The sequence below is a fragment of the Trachemys scripta genome, chromosome 1 (genome assembly GCF_013100865.1).
Source record: "Trachemys scripta elegans isolate TJP31775 chromosome 1, CAS_Tse_1.0, whole genome shotgun sequence".
In the NCBI taxonomy this organism is placed as follows: Eukaryota; Metazoa; Chordata; order Testudines; family Emydidae; genus Trachemys; species Trachemys scripta.
Genome location: NC_048298.1, coordinates 143,719,665 through 143,732,756, shown reverse-complemented (window position 1 = coordinate 143,732,756; position 13,092 = coordinate 143,719,665). Strand labels below are relative to the sequence as shown.

The 13,092-nt window shown below is 42.7% G+C and overlaps 1 protein-coding gene across 8 annotated transcripts in view; it reads left to right on the top strand.

Annotated features, from left to right (window-relative positions):
• STXBP5L (syntaxin binding protein 5 like) overlaps nucleotides 1-13,092 on the top strand; it is a 309,553-nt gene that overhangs the window by 71,798 nt on the left and 224,663 nt on the right. For all 8 annotated transcript variants that reach the window (XM_034788439.1, XM_034788419.1, XM_034788402.1 and 5 more), the window contains exons 3-4: nucleotides 5,360-5,441; nucleotides 8,015-8,115. In XM_034788439.1, the coding sequence (XP_034644330.1) occupies nucleotides 5,360-5,441; nucleotides 8,015-8,115 (183 nt within the window). The remainder of the gene's footprint in view (nucleotides 1-5,359; nucleotides 5,442-8,014; nucleotides 8,116-13,092) is intronic.

Sequence of the window (13,092 nt, the reverse complement as noted above, 5' to 3'; positions counted from 1 at the left end):
TGATCGCTCCAGCGTGGCCGAGACAACATTGGTACACCACACTGTTGGAACTCTCGGTTCAGACACCGATCCCGCTTCCATTATGTCCGGATCTCATATCTCAGGACCACGGTCGGCTGCGTCACCCCGACCTGCAATCACTCCACCTCACGGCGTGGCTGCTCCATGGTTCACCCAGGCAGAGCAGCAATGCTCGCACTCTGTCCAACAGATTCTGCTGAGCAGTAGGAAGCCCTCAACACGCACCACGTACCTGGCCAAGTGGAAGCGGTTCTCCTGTTGGTGCGAACAACGAGCCATGTCCCCGTTGCAGGCACCCATTCCTCTCATATTGGAATATCTCCTCTCCCTAAAACTGCAAGGGTTGGCGATATCTTCAATCAGAGTTCACCTGGCTGCTATATCAGCCTTTCACCCCGGGGAACTCGCGTCCTCGGTATTCTCTAACCCGATGGTCGTTAGATTCCTCAAGGGCTTAGACCGGACGTACCCACAACAGCGTCAGCCCGTCCCGACGTGGGACCTTAATCTGGTCCTCTCCAAACTCACAGGTCCTCCATTCGAACCACTAGCCACCTGTTCACTTTTGTACCTGTCCTGGAAGACAGCCTTCCTCGTAGCCATCACCTCAGCAAGGCGAGTTTCTGAACTCAGGGCACTTACATCCGAGCCCCCTTATACAGTTTTCCATAAGGATAAAGTGCAGCTTCGTCCACATCCTGCCTTTCTCCCTAAGGTGGTTTCTCCATTTCATATCAACCAGGACATATTTCTCCCGGTCTTTTATCCCAAACCACATGCCACTCGCCAGGATCAACGTTTGCATTCCCTGGACGTAAGAAGGGCCCTGGCCTTCTATATTGACCGCACAAAGCACTTTAGAAAGACGACGCAACTCTTCGTTGCAGTGGCCGACCGAATGAAAGGCTCACCGGTCTCCTCACAACGCCTATCCTCCTGGATTACGTCTTGCATCCGGACTTGCTATGACCTGGCAGGTGTCTCAGCACCGCACCTCACCGCTCACTCCACGAGGGCCCAAGCCTCCTCGACTGCTTTCCTGGCACATGTTCCGATCCAGGACATTTGTAGAGCGGCGGTTTGGTCATCAGTCCACACGTTTACAGCTCACTATGCACTAGTGCAGCAGTCCAGGGACGATGCTGCCTTCGGATCAGCGGTTTTGCACACAGCAATGTCTCACTCCGACCCCACCACCTAAGTTGGGCTTGGGAGTCACCTAATGGAATGGATATGAGCAAGCACTCGAAGAAGAAAAGACGGTTACTCACCGTTGTAACTGTTGTTCTTCGAGATGTGTTGCTCATATCCATTCCAAACCCGCCCCCCGTCCCCACTGTCGGAGTAGCCGGCAAGAAGGAACTGAGGGGGCGCCGGGTCGGCTGGGGTATATATTCAGCGCCATGAAGGCGCCACTCTAGGGGGCTCCACAGCCGACCCGCCGGTGTTGCTAGGGTAGAAAATCTTCCGACGATCGTGCACGCGGCGCGCGCACACCTAATGGAATGGATATGAGCAACACATCTCGAAGAACAACAGTTACAACGGTGAGTAACCGTCTTTTCTTGTTTGTCTTTAAGTTCCTGAAGAAGTCCAATATGAACATTGGACCTTGTCTCTTTTCATATCTCCCACAACTCCACCACTGATGCCCCATTTGTTTCTTTTTACCATGCCTCTCTCCATGCTCTTCTGTACCTTATCTTGTATCCAGTGAACCCTAGTACACAAAACTGCCACCTTATTTTTATTCAGATCACTCTGATAAACTCACTACTTCTGTGTGGAAAAGTTGAGTTCACAAGAATAATTTAAAAAACATTTATTGTGTAATTCCTTCTCTCTCTCTTCCATCACTGTCTTTTCTGTATATATCTTTTCAACTGAAAACACTTCGGGGCATAGACTTTGTATCCTGTACATATTTTTATCTTTGTATCTTGTCCAGTGCTGAGGACATTGTAGGCACTAAAATAAAAAATGAAAATAATAACTTTTATGTAAATGACAAAGTAAGTCTGAAGCTATGTCGACTGCTTTACACATTAGCTATATCTGTTTGTACTTATAGTACTGTGACTTCTGTTCACAAGAATTGCACGGTCATGCTAACTACAGATATGTCTACACTGCATTAAAACACCTATTGCTGGCCTGTGTCAGCTGACCTGGGCTTGGGCTGTGGGGCTATACAATTGCAGTGTAGATATTTGGGCTTGGGCTGGTGCCAGAGTCAGCTGACGCAGGTCAGCCCTAGGTGTCTTATTGCAGTGTAGACAGACCCTTGAGGTCCAATACAAAACCCATGAAAGTCAGTGGGAGACTTTCCTTTGACTACAGTGGGTTTGGGATCAGATTTTAAGGCCCTCGTCCTGACAAAACTTGCTACTAGGAGTCGTGTTCTTCTGTAGTGAGTATCCCATAGCTCCAGTGAGGACTGCTACTGAAGGCTATCGCTGTAGTTCTGTGTGGGCTAACTAAGCCACTCCTCATATAGTTATTGCTGGTGGTATCGTGGCCAGATGACTTCCTACCCTTCCCTGTAAGATCCTGTGGGAGGCTGGATAGTGAGCTAGCATTGTGGTGCCATGGGTCTGGGGAGGACATCTTCAAAGGGCCAGGCCCCCAATGGGTCACACTTTTCTACAAGCATAGGCCATGTGGCCTCAGCAACTCCTAGACTGAGCCTCTTGGCTGCAGCACTCCAGTTTCTCACCATGAGCTCTGCCCAGTGAATGTGAACGAAGCAGAGTCCTATTCAGAGACTTTTACTCCCTTCAGCGATCAATGCACTTCAGCAAGTATCTGCAGTGACTATGTAGCCTTTTCAAGACAGACTAGGGTTGATTAGTCAACTGGAATACAGCACTGGGAAATCCTTTCTTCAACAGAGACCAAAGACTATGACAGTCCATTCTGTCTAAAGCCAGGGGTCCCTTGAGCCATGCTGCTGTAGGAAGCAGTTTAGTTTCCTTTCTCTTGTCACTTTCCCTTTTTCTTAGGTCTTGTCTACACTGAAGTGCTACAGCTGTGCTACTGCAGCTATGCCACTGTAGCACTTCAGTGTGGCCACCATCTATACCAACATGGAGGATTCTGCCATTCGTGTAGATGATCCGCCTCCCTGAGAGGTGGTAGCTAGATCGATATAAGAATTCTTCCATCGACCTAATACTGTCTACAGAGGGATTTAGGTCTTAACTATGCTGCTCAGGGTGTGGATTTTTCACACCCCTGAGTGAAATAGTTATGCTGACTTAATTTTCTAGTGTAGACCAGGCCCAAATCCCAGGTGAGAGCTCCTGTGTCTCTGAGGCCAGTACTTAAAACAGATCCCTGACACCTCTCTTCATTCTCTGGACACAGCCATGCTATGTTCACATGTTCAGCCTCTGCAGTTAGGTGTTAATCTTCAGTGATTGGGGTTCCTGTTGTCTCTGTAGGGTCTTCCACTGATATACATTGGTTCCAGCCAGTCCTTAATGCCCTGTTCGTATCACCCCAGACAATTACATGACTCAAACACCTAATGTATCCTGCTCTTTACACTCCGTGTATAGCAGTACAAACCACAGAGGGAAAATGAGGTACACATGGGCATCATAAAATTCCCATATTTATCACAGCAAGCTTTGTCAAGCAATTTAAATATGCCAAATTTTGATAATAAACCAATACTAACAGTTAATTGCTACCTTTCCAAGCTTCTATACTTCTGTGAAAGCTATTTGAAACTGACATAAAGACAGCTTTATTTCTTATACAGTACACCTTATGCTTCTGGAGCTAAAACTATGTTGAGTACATGCCAGTTTATTTGAGATTTTAATCTTGACTCAGGTTAGGGGATTTAGGATGAGATACAGACTTAAAACCCTGGCCTGTATTTGTGGGAAGAGGAGGTTTAGGTAGAGTATACTCCAGCCTAATTTTTTGGCCCAACCCAGGCCCAAGAGCATAGAGTCATTTTCTGACCTGACCTGACCCTTCCCCCCCGAACCTGAGTCAATGCTGCGCTGCCTCCTGCTTGTGGGGTAGGTACAGTGGCAGCTATGTGTCCGGTTCTTGCCAATGTCACTGTGCCAACCCCACAGGCAGGTGGAAGAGACCTGATCCAAGACCAAGAGGATCCGGTTGTCTTCCCACCCAATACAACCCAGACCTGATATTTGTTGGGTCCCACGGGGTCCAGATTGGGTATCAGGATTCTAGTTCGGAGTGGTCAGACTATACAGGAAGCCCTGATTCTTCCAGAATGTGTTCAGGGAGTCTGAGAGAGCTCAAGCTGGAGTGAAGCTCTACCACCCTTTGAAAGGGTACAGTATTTGCTTGATTTTACAAGAACACAGATTTTGACTGGCTCCTAAATCTCCTCAAAATAAAGTGTAAGAGGGAATAAAGTGGTGTATAGTCTTTGTGCAGGCTCCCTCTGTACATAGGTGAATTTCAGATAGTGCTCACAATGTAGATATTTGATCATTCTCATTGCTATAATTAACTCCTGAGGAGTTATGGATTGGATCCCTCAGTCTTGGTCCCACAGATCTTTCTAAGTATGACACCCCAAAGTTTATTGATATTGTAAAGAGCTTCAACTCTCCAGGGGAGAATTGCTCAGTGTCCTTTACCTGCAACAGTAATGCTCTTTTAACTTGTCGGCTATGTAAAATTGTGAGATTTTTTTATTATTCTGTTTAGACTAATTCTTTTTTTAGTTTAAAAGGAACGAACCAGTTGGAGATTGACACATGCACACTTTTAAGATGTAAAGCACACTACCATCCTTAAGAGATTCTTTATTGCCTAAAAATAGCTTTCAGAGACAAAAGAGCCAAGGAGAAAGTTACATTCAGAGAATGGAGTAACAATTACAGGTAGAACATAATAAATAGGCAAAATTATTCACTTGAAAACAGTGTAAATGGTGCATAACATGTTATTGACCCTGCTCCTAAATTATTAGTTTTGTATGACCTAGATAATCAAAAACATCTGATATGTACAGCTGTAATATGAACACATACTATGAAGATGAAATAAAATAAATTGGAGTTTAAGATGTGTTTTGGCTGTATCTTCATGATAATTTATGCACTTTCATTCATAGGGAGGAATATAGCCAAGAACATATCACTCATAATTGCACATGTTTCAGGGTGATAGTGCTGATACTTTAATTAGAACAGCTGAAGATAAGTGTATACTGCTTTGCTTTAGAGAAAGCAAGAACGATTGTTAAATCTAAGGTTAATTGCGAGAGAGTTCTGTTCGTGTCCTCTTTGCTGTTTACTCTTGGTGATAACCGAAATGTCAGAATCCTTGACTTTGACTGCAACAGACTGGGCAGACCTGGTGTTGATTGCTACTGCCAACACGAAAGTGGTGCCGCGGTACTGCAGCTCCAGTTCTTAATCAATGAGGTAAGGCTATATGTACAGTGTGCAGAATCTTCTTTCTTTAAATATGGTTGAATAGTGCAATCTATATATTTTTGCAATGTAATTTCCAGATAGGGCAAACAAAGGGGCCAGCAAGAAACTATGGACCTGATTCTGCTGCTCATACTTGCACTCAGAAATATAATTTTCTGTGTACATAATGCTGTTAAAATGAATGGGACTATATATAGTAAAAGGTATTACTCAATGTAAGTATGGGTGATAGAATCAGGGCCTTTATATGGTGATGTGAAATACTGAACACACAGTAAGCTGCATATGTGTAACCTAAATTCATGGATCATCTTCCTCACTGCATGGACATGTCTGAGATAGAAATTAATGAACTAACAAAAATGAATAAAACTTAGTCTGGAAATAATAATAATAATAATTAATTATTAATTATGGGGTATCAGGCCTCCTCCCACCAATTCAAGGCAGGCAGATTCCATTTTCTCCATACCGTGTGTGCACCGGAAGGAGTACAGGAGAGAGTTTCTCTGCTCAAAGTTCTGGTGCCACAGCAGCCCCTGGCAGCTGGGAGGAGCAATAGCAGAGATAAGCCTCAGCCCATGCCACTGCAGATGGAGCTTACTCGGTCACTCTGTGCAGATGGTACATACACAGTCTAGTCAGCATGGAGAAGCTGTGAGGGTTGGAGCTTGCTCAGTGCAGACAGAATCCTCAGAGAATGTAGTTTTCAAACTCTAATAAGAGCATGAGCATGTCCAACCTGTGTGTGTGGTTGGTTTTTTTGTTTTTGTTTTTTTGAAAGGCTCCTAAACTGTCCACATTTGGGCAGACTTTCATGAGGAAGGCAAAAGGCACATTCCTGACACACACACCACCCCCTGCTCCAAAGCAAGGAGGCATTGGAGCTTCTCAACAAAAAAAAATTTACAACCATTTTAACATGTGCAAAACAACATTTTTTCCTAATCTTGTTCTGAGAAACAACTGAATCATTTTAGCTGAAACTTCCCAGAAAAACTCATTTTGAGTATGGCATGAAATGTTTCAGCCTGAACAGGTAATGTTTGGCAAAGTTATAAGCAACTGAAAATAGGACCTTATAATGGAACGTCTCAGGCAACCTTAACTATAGGTGTAACTGCCTAGAGCATACTCTTAGGCAAAATAGTTTTACATAGGTATTTAAAACTTATTTAATGAAACATTTCTATTCAGCCTTTCCTACTTACACTAAAGTTGAGACAATTACTTTTGGAGTATGTGTGTGAACACCAAAAAATGCATGTGCCACCATTTTGTCATGTGAATCACTCTTCCTTCTCCTGCTTTCTTTCCGATCTTAGCTTTTGTGGTTCTGTGCTCCTCTAGATCATGTATTCACCTGCTGACTATTCATTCAGTGTCTTCTTTATTAGCTCCTTTTCTTCCTTTCTCCTATCTGTGGGGTTTTCTGCAGGGTTTTTTTTTTTTTTTTTTGTCCTCTCCTTTCCTATTCCTATTCTGTGTACATGTCTATCTTTTCTCATGGATTTAACTACCATATCAAATCTGACAGTTCTTGATTTACCTCTCACTCTGTATCCATTCACATTTAAGAACAGATGCCAGAGGGACAGCTGTAGATGTTCAACCACCATCTCAAACTCTAGTCTTCTCACCTTTCCTCCTAAATCGCCTCCTCCGCTTCCCGTCTCTATCTTGATTGAGAATTCCACTTTCTTTCCTGTTTCCCAGGCCCATAATTTTTTATTGTACTCTCCCCATCCCTTCTCCCATAGTCAATCTTTAAGTCACATCACTTCTTCCTCTTTATTGTAACCAAAATCCACCTTTTTTGCTTACAACTGTCCACTAGTGGCAGATTAGCCACTGGGCCTACGGGGCCCATGTCTAGGGTCCTGACCAACTGGGGGCCCCTGAGCTCCAGGTGGGCGGGGAAAGCCCCTGTGCCCTGACCCCACTCCCGGACTGTAGTGCCAGGTGGGCAGGGTAGTGTGGCTTGGCAGCTGGGGAAGCTCCCCATGCCCCCAACCCTGTTCCCCGGTGCCATCTGCATCTCTTCTCACTTCCCCTGCTCAGTCTCCCTACTTTCATCCCTCTCCTCTTACTTTCACGTCCTTTTCTCATTCTTGATTTTGCATTTTCTGTTATCTTGATGTGATTATTATACTGTGCCTGGGGCAGTCTCCCTTTCCCAGTGTGCTAAGCACTCTCTCCTTGCTTCAACTGCCTCCTTCAAACCCATCTTTTCAAGCTAATACTTCCTTCCTTCTTATTCCCATTCTTCTGCATTCTTCCTGGTTTATCAATCACAAACACATTTAATATCAAATGTTTAATACTCGAATGAGCTCTTTGATTTTCCAGATCAGCTCAAATTTGATCATTTTAAGTTAGTACAGGATCAATCAAAGCAAAGTAATGGTTGTTGCAGAGTATTTTTTTCAGAAGGAAAATAAGTATTTCACAGATGTTGTACTGCTGTCTACTTACAGATTATTGTCTTATTCTTAAATAATCTTCCCTTTCAATATGCAAATGAATAACATTCCACCATATTCTGTCTCTGATTGTTGTAGGGTGCCTTGGTCAGTGCGAGTGCAGATGACACGCTTCATTTGTGGAACCTAAGACAGAAACGGCCGGCTATTCTTCATTCTCTGAAATTTAACAGAGAACGGTAAGCCAGTTTGACAATAAACAAAGATGTCATTTTAGAAATTGACTAATTAGATTTTGCTAACATGTCAGTGGTGGGAGGATTTGTTGTTGCATATGGGTTTCTTGTTTGTTTTGGGTTTTTTTACTGACTTAATGAATGATGTAGCTGAATGCCTTGAAAGTTTTTCTTCCTTTATAACTTTTAAAATCTGGTTTATCACAGAACACAATTCAGCAGAGTGCAGCTTGTGGTGCAGTAGCCCCCTCAAATCTGTAGAATCCATTTCTGCTTCCCACTAAAGATGGGGGCTTCTGTGACCTTCTAATTGTACAAACTGGCACAATAGTGGTCTTTTCTGACCTTAAAAAGAATCTATGATCTTCTATTCTGACCTACTTGCACAACACAAGCCATAGTCCTTCACCCAATAATTCCTGTATTGAAGGGAATATTCTTCTCTACCGTGTAATGATGTGGAATCCAGATTTTTGACAAATTGGCCCTTATTATTTTCCAGTAAATACTGGTATGTTAACATAATAATGGAGATGTGTAATATAATTATGATGAGTAAATCTCATATGATTCAGAGATTTGCTTTCATGATTAGTTTTGCTTTTTGAATGCCTAATAATTAGAAGTCTCTAGACCAAATAGATTAAATCAATGGTAAATTTTTTCAAATTTAGCTACCTATAGATCAGTCACTTTTAAATATGCCTGTATTTTCAGAGATGCTGAGCACTCAGCTCGCATTGACATCAGTTACAGCTGCTGGTAGAGAGGAAGGATTGTAGCAGAGCAGCAACTCTGTTATTGTTATGGTTAGGACCAGCTATTTGTTTAAAGTTTGACTGTTCTAAATACTCTAAAATGGTGCAGTTACTTGGATTGCCTTGAAATTTGGTGCCTCTCATGGGGATTCAGGGTAGGGTCAGTGATCCAAGTTTAGAACCATTTAGCCAAGGGATTCTTAAGATACACCACAGGATGGAGGATGGTAAGAGTGGGGGTGGGAAGCTTTTCTTAAAGTTGATTTATTCTGGCAACCCTTTTTCTGTGCACAGATAGAGCTCAAACCATGGCTCGTAACATTGCACTATCTCCAGTACTTGAGGGTTATGCCAGTAGAGTGTATGGTACCCACCAGGCCTTTGGGGGGAAATCAGATAAAAGCATTGTTTGAAAAAGAGTTTGCTTCTCCAGTTTGGCATGTGCCAAGCAGTTCTAAAGTTCACATGTCGAACAGATTATTCTCAGCATGCATGAAGTTATGAATTTTTTTTAAGGCTGAAAATTCTGTTACTAGCTGGATAGCCCAAGGGGCTAAGCAATTGTCCTTTACCCCTTTTTGTGTCAGTTCAAGTCCCACTTACTGCAGAAATCTTGAAAAGGTCAGAATCATGTTGCTAAGATTTGTCTCTGTCAGGTGTGATTTGGTTGTTTTGAGTGAAAGTACTTTGATTACTTTTCTCCTCCCCCTCCCCCTACAAAAGACATGTGACTGTTTCCTTGCAGGCAAGGAACATTTTAGTGTGGAGGAGTGGGGGGGTGGGGGAATAGAAATGAGAGGAGTTTGGGGCTGCATTGAGGGGAGGGGGGATTATGGGGAGTGGGATAAATGAGGATGGATGGTGGAGGGGTGAGAGGAGTTAGGTGGCTCAGGTGAAAGAGAGGGACACTGGGAAGGAGACATGGGGTGAGTGGCAGGGGGAGAATGGGGGCAAGGTTGTCTAAACCCAATGTTCTTCCCTTCTGTGTGTGTGCCAGGATCTGGGGGCCCTTTGCCCCTCTAGGGCAGTCTGAGCCTCTCTCCCTGCCCCACCTTCATGTGAACTACAATCTGGGGTTCCTTGCCCCCGAATGGTGGCTGAGCCCCATTCACTGGTATCCTGTGAGTAAGTGTGAAGTGGTTGTTAAATTTCACAAGTGTAGTATTCTGGCAGGAGAGTACCCTAAGTTTTTGAGGGTAGAGCAGATGCAGGTAGCTCCTTTCCTGTACAGAGAAAAAGCAAAGTGCAAGTATGTGTGATAGGGCTGTTTTGGGTTATCTCTTAGAGGGCAGAGTTAAGGTTACCTGGGCATGTAACTTAACTCTGTATTCCTGGTTTTCTGAAGTTTGGGTTTTTCCAAACAGTATTCTAGAAGGGCATGAGCTCTCACTGGGCATCCTTAACTGTGTGAACAAAGTTTATTGCCATTTAATACCCTTTTTTGTTTAGGAGTGTGAAGGTTGTGGACCTCTGGAGACATGCAGATACTTATGTGCAGTGCTTGGGAGAAGCCAGTAGTCTAAGTACATGTAGGTACCAATGATGTAGGGAAAGGTAGGAGAAAGGCCCTGTAGTCCAAGTTTAGGCTGCTAGGTAGAAAATAAAATCTAGGACCTCCATGGCAGCATTCTCTGAACTGTTTCCAGTTCATGCGCATGGCCAGTTAGACAGGCAGAACTGCAGGGTCTTAATGAATGTATGAGATGATGGTGTTGGGAGGAGGGATTTCAGTTTATGAGAAATTGAGGAACCTTTTTGGAAAGAAGGAGCCTATACAGGAAGGATGAGCTCTACCTAAATCAAAACGGAAGCAGATTAGTGGCATGTAAAATTAAAAAGGTCATAGAGGAGGTTTTAAACTAAGGATTGGGGGAAAGCCAACATGTGCAGAGGAGCATACAGTTGAGACAGACATCTCTTAGGGGAGGATTTATTAAAGAGGATATTAGGATAGCCTAGTAAAGAGGAGAGGATAGAAGTTGGTAAAGTACAGGTTGAAACTGGAGAGAAACTGTCAAACAAGGAAGACTGAAGGTAGTCAATGAAATATTGACAAATTTTATGTGTTTGTGTACAAATACTAGAAGTCTAAATACTAAGATCTGTGAACTTGATTGCCTGGCATTCAGTGAGGAGATTGATATAATAGGCATCACAGATACTTGGTAGAATAATAGTAATCAATGGGACATGGTGAGACCTGGATACAAAATATAGAGGAATGTCAGAGTAGGTTGTGCTGACGGGGGAGTGGCACTATATGTGAAAGAAAGCATAGAGTTAAATATACTAAAAATCTTAAATGAAACAAACTGTACTATAGAATCTCTATTAATAGAAATTCCATGCTTGAATAAGAGTATAGTAGTAGGAATACACTAACAACCACCTGAGCAGGATGGTGATGGTGATTGTGAAATGCTAAAAGAGATTAGAAAGACTACAAAAAATTTCTCCCCAAAGCCCCCATCAATAATAGGGGATTTCAACTATCCCCATATAGACTGGGTACCTCTCACCTCAGGACTGGATGCAGAGAAAAAATTTCTAGACATTAAATAACTGCTTCTTGGAGCAACTGGTCCTGGAACCCACAAGGGAAGAAGCAATTCTTGATTTAGTCCTAAGTGAAGTGCAGGATCTGGTCCAAGAGGTGAATATAGCTGAACCGCTCCGTAATAGCAACCATAATGTAATTAAATTTAATGTCTTTGTGAGGGAGGAGGGAAACAAAAGCCCACCACAGTAGCACTTAATGTCAAAAAGAGGAACTACACAAAAATGACCAAGCTAGTTAAACAGAAACTACAAGGAACAGGCATGAATAAAATGCCTGCAAGCTGCTTGGAAACTATTTAAAAACACCATATTAGAGGCTCAAATTAAATGTATACCCCAAATTAAAAAAAGACCAAAAATGGCTAAACAGAAGAGGAAATAGATGGTTAGAGACAAAAAGGCATCTTTTAAAAATTGGAAGTCAAATGATATTGAGGAAAATAGCAAGTCAGGTATAAAAGTATAATTAGGCAGGCCAAAAAAGAATTTGAAGGGTAACTAGCAAAAGATTCAAACTAACAGCCAAAAAACTGTAAGTACATCAGAAGCAGGAAACCTGCCATACAGTAAGTGGGGCCACTGGATGATTCAGGTTCTAAAGGAGCGCTCAAGGAAGACAAGGCCATTGCAGAGAAGCAAAATGAGTTCTTTGCATTGGTCTACACTGCAGATGTTGTGCAGAAGATTCCCAAACCTGAACCATTCTTTTTAGGTGACACATCTGAGGAACTGTCCCAGATTGAGGTGTCAGTAGAGGAGAATTTGGAGCAAATTGATAAATTTAAACAGTAATAAGTCACCGGGACCAGATGATATTCAACCAAGAGTTCTGAAGGAACTCAGATATGAAATTGCAGAACTACAAACTTTGGTATGTGACCTATTGCTTACATTAGCTATCCACCAGTCATCTGGTACAGAGGCTGATTTAACACCATTTTTTTTTTAAAAAAAGGCTCCAGAGGCAATCCGGGCAAATCCAGGTTGGTAAACCTAACTTCAGTACGAGGCAAATTGAAACTATATGAAAGCAGAGAATTATCATACACATAGATGAACACAATTTGTTGTGGAAGAATCAACACTGCTTTTATAAGGAGAAATCATGCCTCACCAATCCATTGGAATTCTTTGAAGGGGTCAACAAAAACGTGGACAAGGGTGATCCAGTGGATAGAGTGCACTTGGACTTTCAGAAAGCCTTCGAGAAGATCCCTCACCAAAGGTTCTTAACCAAAGTAAGGAGTCATGGGAAAAGAAGGAAGGTCCTCTCATGGATCAGTAACTTGTTAAGACAGGAAACAAAGGGTAGTAATAAATGGCCAGTTTTCACTGTGGAAAGAAGTTAATAGCAGGGTCCCACCCAAGGATCTGTACTGGGACCAGTGCTGTTCAATGTATTCATAAAGGATCTGGAAAAGGGTGAACAGTGAGGTGGCAACTTTTGCAGACGATACAAAAGATAGTTAAGTCCAAAGCAGATTGCGAAGAATTACAAAGGGAACTAAAAAAACTGGGTGGCTGGGCAACAAAATGGCAGATATAATTCAATGTTAAAGGCACATTATAAAAAAAATAATCCCAACACACAAAATGATGGGGTTTAAATTAGCTGTTACCACTTAAGAAAGATCTTGGAGTCATTATGAATAGTTCTCTGAAA